The 15,844-nt window shown below is 39.2% G+C and overlaps 1 protein-coding gene across 6 annotated transcripts in view; it reads left to right on the top strand.

Moving 5' to 3' along the window:
* Positions 1 to 15,844, top strand: part of TCF12 (transcription factor 12) — a 141,891-nt gene that overhangs the window by 77,827 nt on the left and 48,220 nt on the right. For 4 of the 6 annotated variants that reach the window (XM_035131798.2, XM_035131797.2, XM_060282399.1 and 1 more), the window contains exons 8-9: positions 2,097 to 2,229; positions 4,562 to 4,614. In XM_035131798.2, coding sequence (XP_034987689.2) covers positions 2,097 to 2,229; positions 4,562 to 4,614 — 186 coding nt within the window. Of the gene's footprint in view, positions 1 to 2,096; positions 2,230 to 4,561; positions 4,615 to 4,655; positions 12,530 to 15,844 lie in introns of those variants that run through there. The other 2 variants (XM_060282400.1, XM_060282401.1) reach the window with 2 other exon arrangements.

Here is a 15,844-nt window from a genome sequence, read left to right as displayed (position 1 = left end):
GCTATTGATTATCCTTTAGTAATTGGATGTGAATTTAGAAGATGAGGTTCCAGCTTGCGAGAAGTCGCCAATTCAGTTTTAAGAGCATTAGGAACTAAGCTACATGTATCATGTCAGCAAACTTATCTTTTTGAAGAGACCCCAGGCACTTGCTCAAGAGCGAACCTGGTATTGATAATACAAAGCTTATTTCATAATGTTATGATCATCCTTGGAGTTGGAGTATTCCATTTCTATCTGATGCCCTCAGGGTAGGATAGATCTTAAGGTTGCTTTTCAGTTGGTTGTGGTAGGCAGAAAAATATGATGTGTTAATTACATCTGTATTGATTTTGATTTAGCAAACAGAAGTACTTCAAATAAGCTGGATAAAACTTTTTCAAGTATCAGCAATAATACAGAAAAATAAATAACTCACATTTTTAGAGGAATGACTTTTTAAAACTAGCACAAACTGCCCTGAATCCTCAAAATCTGGGAAGGTGTAATGGCACTATGTTAATTTCACATAGGAGCCATTCCTCCCCATGCAGAAGAAAACTGAGAAGGGGACAGGCAAACTATGGCAACTTTCAGGTTTTGCAGTTGCTGTTAATCCATTGATTGGAGGTGTCAGCTTCAATCACTACATAAACATTGTTTCTAATTGTTAATGAGTTAAATTTATCACATCAATGAAATTATAGAGTTCCACACCAGGATTTATTTCTATGTTTGAATGCTCCCCCACCCCAATAGTTTGAAATTATTTTCCTCAAATGGCTTTAAAAAGTCAATTGGAAGTGGAGTTCAGTTGTAGTTCTCAGGGTAAAAGTCCCATTGTTTGGGGTGGGGGAGCATGCACAAGGCACACCAGGAAAATAATGTGTCACGTCATTTCATGACATGCTGCGTGGTGCATTGTGCACCCACAATCGGGAGTCCAAGTTGGCGCTCTGCAGTCAAGTGACACGTAAATGTTGTAAAATAAATATAATAATAAATAATTCTTAGGCTTTTTTTATATAAAAAAAACCCCTCACAACTAACATTTCTTTGAGCAGTAATATGAGATTGAAACTGAATACATGGTTTTCACTAGTCATTGCTTGATGTATTAACCACATCATTTGAGACTTAGGCTAATATGTTATGCTAATAGTATACTGTATTGCTTTAGCAAGGCATCACAAGCAGGAAGGAGCTGTTTTAAGCTTGTGTCACACACTTCTCCAGTCCTTCCTTTAAAAAGTCTTGGAAGTTGAGTTGTTTTGAAACTGATCAGAGTTTGTTAAAAACCAGTGGAAAGCTGCTTCCTTAGGGCAAATGAATCTCTGCCCTCTACAAGCCCTCAGTTGCCTGCCTTCTTATTTATGGGTGCAGGCAGGCCTGTGCAGAGAGGGGGCAGCCACCCAAGTACACCCGGGCTTCAAAGGGCTAAGTCAGTTAGGGGGCTCCACCAGGAACTGGCTGATTTTTTTGTTTGAGTTTGTAACTTTATTCTAACAAGACTCCAGCTCTGAGCCTCAGACAAGCTCAGCACTGGCCTGAGTGCTCAGGTGGGGTGGGGTGGGGTGGCTGCCTCCTTCCTCCTCCTCCGTCTCAGTGTTTCCCTTGTAAAACTCAGCATGGAGGAGAATGGGGACAAAACTAGAATTAAGTAGCTCCACTTGTAATTGACTCCAGCTCTAGGGCCAGTGGGTTTCACCAGTCACCATTCTTAAAAACAATGATCCTGGTCTAGGCAACACAGCAAGTCAAGGATTCAGGGAAAGGGATGAATGAATCTGCTAATATTGTCCTCCTAGCTGTGTTGGGGGAATGGGTGGGGAGGGTAGAGTGCACAAGCCAAAGAATCATGGTGGCTTTTGCTTTCTTGTACTTCATCTTTTTAAAGCAGGCACCCTCAAACTTGGCCCTCCAGTTGTTTTGGGACTACAATTCCCATCATCCCTGACCATTGGTCCTGTTAGCTAGGGATGATGGGAATTATAGTCCCAAAACAGCTCGAGGGCCAAGTTTGGGGATGCCTGCTTTAAAGCTTAGTGTGTACCAGTCCTTTAGGCACAGAGAAAGAGAGACTTTTAATGTCCTACTTCTGTTGGTTTGTTTTGCAGTCAAGTCTGATTCGATCAGATATTGGGCTTGGAAGTCCAGGTCTGATGTCCTCAGGAAAAGCCGGAACATCATATTACCCATTTCCTACCACAAATCCACGACGAAGATCACTTCATGATTCATCTTCTCTTGGTGAGTCAATCATATTACGTTAGCTAATGCTGCTTTCCCCACATCACATTTTTAAGATTGAGAGCACTCTTTTCAGGGAGATGTCCAATTATTTTCCCCAAGAAATGTATTTAATTATAGATTACCTTCTGTGAATTTTATATTCTGTTTAACCTGGAGGCTTAGGACTCACATAAGTTGAAAGTGGGAAGGCATTGAAGTGGGCTGTAGGAGGGAGCCAGCAGCTTGACATTGCACTTTTCCCTTTTAAGTGCAAAATTAGGTAGCATCTGCTGCCTTCTTCCTTCTGTAACTCCTCCCCAGTCATCAATACCCCATGTAGTGTGCAATCTACCCCAAAAGAGTTGCAAAGAGCAGAATGTTGTCTCGGAAATTATCATTGCTGTTAGTGTATATTATATTCTACTTTGACGGTTACCTGCATTACACTGTGTCAGTCATTCACTAGTGATTAAATATTATTTAAGAAATCATTAGAAAAAGAAGGATTCATTATATTTTATGTTGCCACAACAAAAACTTCTTTGGCACAGTTCAGAATTGTTTTATTTTGAAATGCTATCAGATCAATCTTCAATATTTAAAAGTAGAGTAGCCTTAGGTGGAACCCAGCAGCTTCTCTTCTGGACCAGGAAGAAGATGCTTTGCCTGTGAAGGGAGGCAGCACACTTTTTTAAATAAAAGATTTCAAACAGAATGCTGGCTGAGTTCTTCACTTCTACTGTTCACCAGAAGCATGTACTGTATATTCCTGCGCATAAGACTACTTTTTCACCCAGGAAAATCTTCTCAAAAGTCGGGGGTGTCTTATACGCCGGGTCGTGTTTCTTATACGGCGAGTATATCCCAAACTCTATATTTTAACTGGAAAAGTTGGGGGTCGTCCTATATGCCCAGTCGTCTTCTATGTCGGAATATACGGTACTTAAACATTCCCCAATAAGGACTCATTACAAGCATGCTAGATCAGGCTAATGTCCTATTTAGTCCCTGAAGAACTTAGTATTATCAGCAAACCTGGCCACCTCACTGTTCAACTCTAAATCGTTTATAAACATGTTAAAGAGCACAGATCCCAATACCAATCCTTGGTGGACTCTGCCATCTACCTTCATATCAGGAATACCGTAACGTCCTGTTACTGTACTTGTCTTAACCGGTTCCTGATCCACAAGAAGCTTTGCTTCTTATTCCATGACTCCTAAGTTTACTCGGGAGTCTTTGATTAGGTACTTTGTCCAAAGCTTTTTTAAAGTTCAAGTACAGAGCATCAGCTTGATCCTCTAGTTTTGTTAACATCCAAAGCACTATTAGACTGGACATTTCCTTGCAGAAGCCATGTTTATTCTGCTTCATCAAAAGCTTGTTCTACTATATACCTGGTTGGTTCTGTGCCAACTGTTCTAGGACACAATTGTTTAGGGTATCAAGAAATGTTACCTTTGTGACTGGAAAACATATGTTTTTGTGCATGAATGCTGCCATTTTGGCTATATAAGTGCAGGCACACACCGCTAAAGACATGTGATGGCATATTGTGATGCCGTTATTCAGTGCACATTTTGACAATGGGCACCCACAGTGTGGGAGCCCAAGTCGGAGGCCCTGATCTCCACTGTTTTTGAGTCATAACTCCCTACAGTTGTACCTCTGCTTACGTATCCCTCTGGATACATAAACTTTGGGTTGTGAACGCAGCAAACCCGGAAGTGTATACTTCCAGGTTTTTCCGCGCATGCATGCGCAGAAGTGCTCAATTGCACCATGTGCGTGCGCAGAAGTGCGCCTCCAGTTACGAAGTTTTCGGGATGCGGCCAGGCCTCCGGAACGGATCCCGTTCATAACTGTATATTCCCAGTTTGTTTTGTCCAATTACCTATTTCATGCAGGGGGCTCATTTCAAATAGGCAACAGTAGCCACGTACTTAGGTCTCTTTTCCTTAGCATATGAGCCATTTCCTTCTTTGGTTATATAGTGATGATTTTCAAAATACAAGCATTTGTATGATATTCCATCTCTTGTTCTTTTGGGAGGTAAACTCTATTTGGGTGTGTTTACTCGGCTGAAGCCACTGGCTGAACTCTTAAACTACTGTAGATCTTGAAAATTAATTCATAATTCTTAGTGTCCTTTTAAAAAACAATTTGTGTTTGAATCTGGAAGATAAGTAGCTGGGCAAAAGAGTTTTATAACAGCACCTGCTACTATTCTGCTCTTTAGGACTACATTTTTCTAGTCCTTTTCTCATTTTAGTTTTTCTTCGGCAATGCTACTTACTCTGTTAATGTTACTAATGCTGATGGTTGATAAAATATGGCTTCTCTTATGTAGATTCTCTACAGACCAAGAAAGTAAGAAAAGTGCCCCCAGGTTTGCCTTCATCTGTAAGTATTGTTGGTTGTTCTATCTTTCAGTAAACAGTTACCATTGGATTGCTTTCTTTGTATATTGGTTATAAAGAGTAAAATTGAGCAGCAATAAGTTATTAAGCAGGGGTAAGTAACCTGTAGTTCTCCATAAGTTGTTCGACCTAAGCTCCATCAGTCCTGACCAGCGACCAGCCTGGCTAATGCTGATGGGAGGGCTGTTTGAAAATCTAACTGAGGCTTGCACAACATAAGCCTACCAACCAATTGTGGCCATCTCTATAACTATTTGCACTGCTCTTCCTCTTTCTGGAGCAGGTGACATGTTGAAGTTTGTCATATTTTTCATCCTCTTGCAATTAGCCGGACATGTTGAACAGTCCGCTTTTACTGAGGCTGGATCTAGACATACAAAACTAAACATTTCAGGAAAATTAGTTGTAAACCTCATAGTGGGAAATCACGTTGGAGAAAGACGGGACTCCACAGCACCATCTGGTGTCACAGTGTTATAACGCATAAAAAACGCTTTTTCTTAACTAATGTAGCTGAGTCCTGAGTCTCCCTTACCATGAACTGTAGGAAGAGGGAAAGCCTTCTGTGCATTTGGGGGAAGGGGAAAGAGTGAAAGAGAGATTGAAGGAAAATTGGAATCTAAGGAATGTAATGAAGAGGAGGAGGAAGTGAGGAACAAATAGTTTGGGCAAAAAGAGAGGAGTGTGCTGTGGGGTGCACAGAGAAGAAGGGACTGCAACTGTTGAAAGATCTGTGAGCAGGAAAGCAGGAAAAAATGACAAACCGGGATGCAGATTGCAGACCAGTGCTATGAACGCACAGAGAGGAGGAGGTGGGAAGCACGCTTTGTGAAATAAAGAATGGGAAGCAGAGAAGGGCTTCAGAATGACCTGTAATACACAGAGTAAAGGGGAGTTAACAGAATGCACACACAAAAAATGCAAACTTAAAATTGCAGTAGTGATTTTCTATGTATAACTTAGAAGTGAGTGTTTTGCCCTTGGTCTAGCTACACCTTTGTAGTGTTTTTAAACATCTGATAACAATGATTTGTAAAATATTTGTACACTTTTACATGCTTGTCCCTGTCATGCACATTTCTCTCATGGGAAGGGGGTGGCCCAGGAACTATCTTCTGTTCATGTATTTTGATGTTTAATTAGTCATTATGTTGCTGAACTGGAGGACAGACAGATTAATAGCCGAGAATCCTAGAAATTTACATTGGTAATAATCCCAGTGGAGCTGAAGACATTAAGATTCGTAGGACATGTGCAGCTTGGCTTGCCTCAATAGGACTGTTATTAATATGCATAAATCACCAAGTCAGATGTTCCTTATGAAGCCCTTGTGGATTTTCAAGCCTTCATTAAGTCTTTCCTAACTTGAGCCTAACATCACGAATGCTTTCAAGCAACCAGTTTGTTCATCTCCCTTGCTCCAAAATGTGTCCTTTGAGAATAAAGGGCTTTAATTGGGGGGGTTGGGGGTTGGTGTGGCTTGGTAAAAAAAAATCACCAATAAATGTGATAATCTAATGCTTTTTGGTTTTGTTGTAGTATTAAAAGTGTCTTATTCTGTAAAGAAAATGGTTAATAAATTAATCTGCATTTAAAATCCACATCAAATGCAGGCAGGATTTTCCATCCATCCCTCCCTTTCAGAGCAAACAAGAAAGCAGGGAGAGATGCAGAACATGTTTCTTTGTTGTGTAAATAGAGGTGTTGGGCTTTTATGCACATGGCGCAGGTGCACTTGGATGAGTCATAACTCAAAGCTGTGCAGGCTGAATAGAATGGGCTGCTGCTGTTGCAAAGGCAGGAGGAAAGCTGTGGATGCGAAATGGGCCAGATCTTTCCTTCTTTGGCATTAGTTCTGAAGTGGAGCTGGTACTCTGGTATGTTTATGCCCTCCGTTGTGTTTCAGAAAGCAACTGAATCCAAGCTTCTGTTTTCATTTTTCTTCTTCCAGATGCAATTGAGATATATGTTGGGCAGACTGAGGGGCAGCTGTGTTACGAACTTGCAGCTTACCTGGAAGCCAGCTTACAGCTGGAGAGACTCTTAACAGATTTTTGCTTGCATAAGCTCATGGGCTGAATAGCTGCCCATTAAACTCAGGGTCACAATGGCAAACTCAGGAATCTTTCCCTCCCCCATTTCAGTTCCCAAGCAGGAGCTAAAAATAGACCAGCAGATAACATTGATTCCCCTCATTGAATGAAAGAAGGAATGAAAACAAATTAAAAATCAGTATTAATACAAATTATGCATGTGGAAAAGAAATAGGAGGGATTTACTGAGGGATTTGTGTGTGTAGGTAGGGTTGGATGCAAAAGGCATCCATAGCTTCACAGACATGATCTCAGTTATCTACAACGTTTCCCCTCCTTCTCCTTAACCCTTTCTGTCCCAAATGTAACTACGTTTCATTTCTTTTTCTCCCCAAACTTCATCATGCAGCCGATCTACTCAGAAGTAAGCTCCACCAACATCAACAGTAGATATGCATAGGACTGCAGCTTTAGAAGTTTGATCTCATGCACCTTCACCTTTACTATATAGGAAGCCTAACTGTGTTCTGTGGGGCTTACTCACCAGTAAGCATCCTGGTTTTACTTGGTGTCTCTCAATGCTGCTCAAATTGAGAACATTCATGCTGTTCAAAGGGAAAGGAGCCTTTCACATCAAAGGCCATGTGCATTCTCAGAGTCCTTCTCAAGTTCTTTTTTCTCAATGATTTTTGCCTAGTAAAAGTCCTGCTTTGCTACATTGAGGGTCCAGGAAAGCTGCTCTCTTGGTTACTCCATGGTCTTTTCTTTCTATGTCTGTTCTGCAAGGTAATGCTTGCATTTTTCATGGAACTTGCAACTTCCTTCATGTGAGGCATGGGTGATGTTCTGCAGCTTTTTGAAGTATCAACAAGGAATGTCCATTGCCTTATTGCTAGTCAGTGCCCTACTCATTTAATTAAGGGTGGGATGAAGAAGGACTTCCCATGTAGATAAGATGGGAGGAAGGGCTACTGGCCACTGACCTCGCAAAGGTACTCAAGCCTTCATCTTAGCTGTGGCTTTCTCCAATGCATTTCCAAAGAGGGGGGAACCAATTAGGGCTTGGCAAATTTCCCTAGATAAGGAATTGTTGCTGCTGCAGAGAAGGCAATGTCTCTGATTTTCCTCAAACACATTCAATTTAGTGGAAGCCTGGAAAGCAGATCCTTAAAAATTGAGTTGGTTCATATGAGCAAATACAGTCATTTAAGTAACAGGGTCCCAGATCATTAAGGTTTTTTTGACCCATACCACTTCATTTTAAAGAAAGCCAAATGTTTGCCTAATACATTACTACCGGTACTACTATTACTAAGCTTTCTAGGGTTCCACCTTCTATCTGTCCCATTAAAGCAGTTCTGGGTAAGGAGACAGATAATAGATGTGGAAGCTGATGGAACATTATGTAGATTGTGTTTTGGATGGTTGCTTCTAGCCAAGTAACATTTGCACACAGAAATATACATAGAAGGAACTCGTGTGATTAAAATAATTTCAAATGGCCTTGGACTTTGCATCAGACTTTGGTATAAATCCTGCTGCCATAACTTTCATCAAAGGAAAAACTTGTAGGGGGTACTCTGTTTGCTGAGTGCTGTGATGCCAAAATAAATTTGGGATGTGTAAGAGGAAGGACACTGAGTGGCTTTTCTAGTGTCTGCCAATATCCAGTTTCCAGCAGTCTAAAATTTGTGTGTCAGTGTGCCAGGACGATCATATCTTTGAAGCCAGGCAGCCCCTTTTTGTATTTTCCATTTCTCTCTTCATGCCATTTGAGCATAGCACTTCCCATTGCCATGATTTCCAAAAGCCAGTAGAATGCTCTGCAAAACAAGACTTCCTGTTGCTTGCTTTTAAACTTGCTACATGATTGTTTCAATTGAGTATACTTTTGATTAAAAGTACAGTATAGTATTCTGATTAGGGAGAAGGATTAGATTATACAGCCATCTACAGGAAACGTCCGAAACTGCAGCAGTACTTTGATACCCAATGATTGTACATCTTGGCATGTAACCAATGCAATGGTTTATTAAGAGGATTTAAACAGGAAAACCTAAAGTTATAGAGTTGAGCTAGCAGAGGGATTTGTTTTCCCCTTTACATTTTAAGATTTATTTTAGTTGGGGTGTGTGCATTTGTCATATTTTGATGATTTTAGTTTAGTGGGGCTGAGAAATGATGGTGGTGGCATCAGTCTGTCTTGAATATTGTAGAATAAGTCAAACTTTTGGGAGAGTTTCAGCACCTGCTATGGCTGTAGAGCCCAAGATGGGGAAAACATTATGGATAGTGAGAAAAAAAGTTGATAGAGAAAAGTCCCCCCCCCAACCCTAGAAATCATGAATGAAGCTGAATGTTGGAATATTCAGGACAGACAAAATAAAGTGCTTCACTCAACACATAGGTGAACTATGGAATTAGCTCATGCAAGAGGCAATGGTGACCACTAACTTTTATTTGGCTGTCAATGGCTACTATCCATGATGATTGTTCGCTGTTGGAGGCAATGTGCTTCTGAATGCTAGCTGCTGAAAATCGTTGCAGAGTGATGTTGCTCTCAGGTCTTGTTTGTGTGGTTTCCACAGACATCTGGTTGGTCACTGTGAGAACAGGATGTTGGACTAGATGGGCCACTGGCCTGGTCCAGCAGGGCTTTACATATGCTCTTATATTTCAGTACCATGGTATACTGGATACAGTACATGCTAATTCACTTCAGTGGGTTTTTACATGGTTGCAGGCTTGGGCTTTTGCTGTTTCGGAGATGCTCTTTAATTTTGTTCATGGCATTTTCCAGGAAAGGGTAAGATCAAAAATATTCCATTGTCTCTTGTTGCTCATTTTACACCAGACACTCAGATAGGACCTGCAGGTTTCTTTTAATAAATAGGCACCACTTAGAACAAAGTATTGGATACCTCCTGTCCTGGGCATAACAGCATTTCATATAATCAAGGCATCCTTCCAGACTCTACTTTGCCTCACTATCTCACATAGAACTCTCAAGCATAAGAGTTTTATAATTTAATGTTCTATGGAGGGCAGGTCATGTCATGAGAGCCCATGAAAAGGATTTAGGACTTCTAAATGTGATGAGTAGTACTCATCACATTTGAGAGCTTCAAAATATGCTGATGGTCTCAAGCACCCTTTAAATGAAGAGGAATGTGTCACAGTTGGCACAAAAAGCGTTGAAAAGAGGTGGAGAGAGAAAGAAAGTGATTTTCATATGCGCTGGCTGTTTCTTATTGTGAAAAAAACCCTCTCAAAACAGGTATTTTAAAAATGACATTACCATGTTCACCAATTGGGTTGCTGATCCAGTTTCTGCTGTTCCTGAAAAATATGAGTGTGATGTAGCTGTTGCACAGATTAAAAGTTCACTTTAAAAGTTGTAGGTACAAAAATGGTTTTTGTTGGGTGGCCAACACAATTCTGTGCATTACTCGCATTTTGTGATCGGTAGCTTCTAGGAAACCCAAACTGCAAGGGAATTTCCGTCTGAGTTAGTATTACAGCCTGCCATGTCACACAGCAGGTTGACATGCTTACACTTGAAAAAGTCTGTCAAGATTGGTAAGAACTCTTTCTCCCCTGCAAGATATCTGTCAAGGCTTCATGAAGTGTACTGTACTGAGATTGCCACGGATCACTTGACTGAAAGTGTTCCTGTGAACTCTTCCAGATGGAAATTCTTACATTTGTCTTTCTTTGTCAGTCAGGTTGGTCTTAAACATTCTGTCATACTTTGACATAGAGTATAATCTTCTGAAAAACATCTTAATCCTAGAACAGTTGTTAACCTTTGGGGGAGAGCCTGGGTAAGATCTAAAGAGAGATTTAACATATCTTGCTTGCAGAAGTATAAACACTAGAGTACAGGTTTAAAGAGTGACATTGTTGTAAATCAAGCCTTCTTAGCCAGTGCTTTGAGAACCCAAGAGGATCCATGTGGTCTCTGAGGGTGGACAGAGAGAGTTGCAAGCTGCTTGGCACGCCTGCGCTTGGTGGTCTGTATCCTGATGCTGTTTTGCAGCTGTTCTTCAACCTGCTCAGTGGGTTTGTTTTTGTTTAGGTCCCCTTTAGGGCCAAGGCCTCAATAGGCAGCTTCCAACATATGAAAACACAAAATGCTTAATCAAAACACTTAAAATATATAATTATCACCATAACAATAAACAGCATTAAGAATAGCTCTCAACAGCACAGTATCATTAACATGAGAAAAATGTTTTAGCACCAATCCAGGAAATAGCAGAATTGTAAATTTTAGGAAGAAGCAACTTGAAGATATTCAAAGCCAAATTGAAGGCTTGTAAGGATGGGATCTATTGATGATGATGATGATGATGATATTGTTGCTGTTGTTGTCTTTCTTGAGTTGAGTGTAATTTCTCTCGTATCTACAAATGTAAGCAATACAATTAATAATGAACCTCACCATAGAGTGATCACAATGGCAGAAATCGTACATCAAATGCTAATTGAAATAAAATGTTTTGAAGACCATCCAATTTGATTCTATGTATGTTATCAATATAAAATCAGTAAAAATAGTTTTTAAAATGTTCACCATTTAGCTGCATTAGAGTATATTGTGTGATTATTTGGACAGAGTCATGGGCTCTGCTTGGGGGGCCCAGGGGGGGGGTAGAGGGGCAGCTGCTCACTCAAAACAAGTAAATCAATAAAATACTTAACTAACTGAGGTTCTGCCACAACATGAAGCATGCACCCCCACAATATAAATTACTGTTTACCCAAGTTGAGAATTCTTTGTAAGACATATATATGGGTATTTATTGATTGCATTTAACCTTCCTGTTTTTATTATACAGTACCTTGCTTTATTTTGGTAAGGGTGCATTGAAATGAAATCTTAAGCTCTGAATTACATCATTCAGGGGAAAAGAAAAAATATTAATTTTAATATTAACCAACATTAATTTTTTTTAAATAAAAAGTAAAAATGTCACTAAAATGAATTGAAAAATATGTTTAAAACAGAGAACTATAAGGCCAAGCTTAATTTGTTATGTCAATTTAAATATTATAGTCTGTTTTTGTATGTTCATAACTATTAGACTGATGTGTGAATTCTGTGTCCTAAAGCACCACATTTCCCCCCCCCCCCAGCTCTTTGAAAGGACATTGGGTGTCCTCTGACCCTGGGCTCTAACAGGCACCTAATGATGAAGGGCTTATTGCTTTTTTTGGTCCAGGAAGCAATTAGCTGTTTAGGTCCTCCTCCTCCTTCTCCCAGCATGTAATTCAGCATTTCAAGCCAGTGAGTGGCGTATTCGTGAAAGTTGGAAGCAGCTTTAGAGAGAACCAGATGGAAGTATGGCTAGAGATGCATGAAGTTTGGTCTCTGCTGCCACAAATGTTCTCATTTAATTAAAACAAAAAAAGATTGAATTGCTAAGGATTTACCATTGCTTCCCTTTTTGGCTCTGAAGAATGGCTTTTTTATTTGAGTGCAGCTGCAAACTACTGCCCTTTTGACTAAGGTGTAAATTCTTAAATCCTTTATGGAAGTCCTTGTTTGCTTGCATTACAACTAAAACTGGATTACTTTTGAAGGAAGATTTTACAGCATAGTTTCTAACACGTGCACACCCTGTTTTCCTGTATTAGATGGTTCAGTCCTATTTTGCATAAATTCTTTCTGAGTAGATGCATGTGTGCTTGTATCTGACTGAAGAATTGCTGTGTTTCTTTCATTTGGTGAATTGATGTCTTGGAGGGAAGCTGTGCTCTTAGACTGCACGCTGTGTTGTTTTTAGAGTGAACATGTATTGTGCATATCCTGTACCTGGAATGAGCAGCAACTCTTTGATGTATTACTACAATGGAAAAACGGTAAGGGGACTTTCCTTTTGTTCTGTTCAAAGTAGCCTGGCTGGAAATGTTGTTTGTAGTCTCTGGACTGGTCTAGCAGCTAGATATACTTGCATAGACTAGAATACTTAGACTAAATTGCTTCAGTTAGTGCTATAATCATTGCACGTAACTTGCTTTTATTTTATGCAGCTGTTCTGTTGCCTTCAAAATTTCACTCATGTAGCAATGCATTTGAAAATGTGAAAGGCATTATTGCTGTTTCATGCAGCAGCGAAAGAAACTGAAACCGTTCCAGTTACTTGCTTTAAAAAAGTGAGTACTGTACATGGGTAATGAGGAATATTTCAGAAAGCAACTGGGTGATTAAGGTTGCTGTTTCGCACTTAAGTGTTTGTGCTTCATTCAGATAAAGTACTGTCCTTACAGTGATACCGTGTGCTTTCATTTTGAACATCTTCAGTCTGATTCATAAAGTTGAATCCTCCTTTATACAAAAATACTTTCTATAGCCTAGGAATGGTTTATAAATCTGCATCTCTTCAGATGTGTAAAGTTCTGGAGCAATATCTACATTTTAGAGTTTGATAACTATTGTGTTGTGCATTGGTCTTTTGTCCATATGGCTATTGTGTAATGTAGACTGAACCTTCCACATTTCATAGGAGCCTTAAGTACATTTTATGGGTTTGATGGTAATCAAAACTGATTTTAGACACCGCAGAAAACTAATCCAGTTGTGTGATGTGTCATGTAATGACTGCTGCTCACTCTGCAAAGTACTTAAAAGCTTTAGTCTTTTTTAGGATTTTACTAATGATGTACATTGGCAAATGGCATTAACTAGAAGAGATAGGTTGCAATTAATACTGAGGCATTCCTATGTTCTGCCTATACTCTCAAAGTATTGCCTCATATTTTACTGCCATTGATTAGCAATCTGATGTGATCCAGTTTTGTTTTGTTTTTAGTCTTTTAAAGCATTACTGTATAGTCAAACTTCAGTAGCATTTCAAAATGCTAAAGGTTTGGTAAATTGCCCTCTGGACATATCTAAATTGTTATAAAGTGCTTCTGAGTTTCAGGCAACTTTGGGAAAACTTATTTTCTTTGGTGTCAACATCCCAAGCCCTCCAAATGGGAAATTGATTATTTTTATGTCTCCTCCTAAGCTTAAGTAGTTTTACAATTTTGTGTGAAGATGTACAGGTGAAACTTGGAAAATTTTAATATCGTTGAAAAGTGCATTTATTTCAGTAATGCAACTTAAAAGGTGAAACCAATATATGAGATAGATGCATGACATGCAAAGCAAGATATGTCAAGCCTTTATTTGTTGTAATTGTAATTATTTGTCGTTAGGTGGGTCAATTATAAATGTAATGTAATGTAATGTAATTAATGAAATGTAATAGCGATGTTTATTTTTGTTTATTTTTGTATTATTGTAACTATTTGTTTTATTACTGTGGAATTTCCAAAAGAAAGAATTTGTAAAAAAAAAAGTTGCATTACTGAAATAAAAGCACTTTTGACGTATTCTAATTTTCCGAGTTTCACCTGTATATGTTGGAAAGAAGTAAAATGAAGTCTGCAGTTCCCCAGAAGCAATAGGAGTCTGGCTTTCATGGAGTGTTGATTTTATTCTTTCTCTGGCTCTGAACATTCCTCTTTGTTCTGCAGCGAGGGGGAAAGCTTTGATCTTATTAAGTATTTCCAGGCTTGTAATGGATGGAAGTGCTGGTACTGTAAAGAAGCCAGCCTCAAGAATTGATAGCATCTGCTTGTTATGGTTCATGGGTGATGCTCATGAACTTGAAGAGCTAGAAATTGTATAACAATTCCATATCCTGGTGCCCCTTCTGTGTTGTGACACTTTAGTGTTTAGGCTTTATGGAAGCAACTCAAAAGGGGGTAGGAAAGAGAAAGGTTAAATCATTCTGATTCATTGGTGTATTCATATTTGTGGTGTTAAGTGGAAAATGTTGGCTTGTTCAATGGCTGCCTTCTCTTCTGCTCTGATTCAGGGCTTCATTCTGTAGCATGTTTTTGCCTTAATGTTTGTCAAGAATAGCTAATACACTCCTAAAACCATATCAGACTGAATCATGTCCAGCCACCTTCTTTGTAGTATTTGCCCAATCTGTAGTTAATAAAGTCTGGTTACATGTTTCAGAACTTCAAATAAATAACAGTTTTAATTGTGTTAAGTATCAGAAGATTCCACCACGCAGTGAGGAACTGAAAGTTTCTGTGGCAGTGTATGATTTGGAAAAAGCTACTAGGGCTTTTTGGAGCCCATGGGAAAGCCTGCTGTTCATATATGTAGCACTCCTTGACCTGCCCCCTTTTGATCTTTAAAGGAGGACAAAAGGTTAGCAACAGGTAGGTACCCCTGTTGGTCTGCCGTAGTCAAAACAAAATAAAAAAAATTCCTTCCATAGTACCTTAGAGACCAACTAAGTTTGTCATTGGTATGGGCTTTCATGTGCATGCACACTTAGCAAGTTAACTAATAGAGGCAATATAGGAACAAAGCTGAAAGGGATTCTTCCAGTTATCTCTGGATATGATGAAGGAGGAGGCAATCCTTATAGGCTCTAATGTGTTGAGATGGACATAAAGTAAAATTCAGATTTATTTTGTTAGAATGAAATAAATGTGCCTGTTTACATTTTGCTACAGATCAGTATTAAAAAAATTCAACTATTCCTCCATTAAGCCATAACATATTAAAGCCTTGTGGCTTCACCATAGAGCAAGAAGTAGTTTTGAGTAGTTTAATTCTAAATCGAAAAGGTGAGTAAGGCCCTCCCTGCAAAGAGATGCAGTGTAAGAAATTTATCAAGCTAGTTTTCAGACAGAATTTTGTTTAAATTGTGCTCTGCCTATTTAAAAAGTAGGCATCCATCTTCTGGGAACAAAATGTGCATTGTGAGGAATAGAATTCCAAAGGGATCAAAATATTTTCTGCTCATTGCCATACACCCAACCTTAAATAGATCAGTTTTTACTAAGCTCTCCATCATTTATTTAAAGCATTTTTAGCAGGAGAGTCTCCTAGTAGTTTGGACAAATTATGTCTAGCCATGCCAACAATCAATTCATATTCTTATTAGAAAGTAGAGAAGAAGAAAAAAGTATTCTGAGATTAAAACAAATAAATTGACTGTTAAGCATTCTTTTCTGTGAGTGAGAAGGGATTCAGGATTTTAGGATGCTCTCCTTCCAGTTTCCTAGGCAAACAGTAACTGGACCAGGTGACACTTAATGTTCCTGAGACTGTGCAGTAAGAATCGCTTCACACACACCAGTTTTTCTACAGAGAGACAATCA

Source organism: Zootoca vivipara, chromosome 14 (assembly GCF_963506605.1).
Source record: "Zootoca vivipara chromosome 14, rZooViv1.1, whole genome shotgun sequence".
In the NCBI taxonomy this organism is placed as follows: domain Eukaryota; kingdom Metazoa; phylum Chordata; class Lepidosauria; order Squamata; family Lacertidae; genus Zootoca; species Zootoca vivipara.
This window is presented reverse-complemented; position numbering and strand designations above follow the sequence as displayed.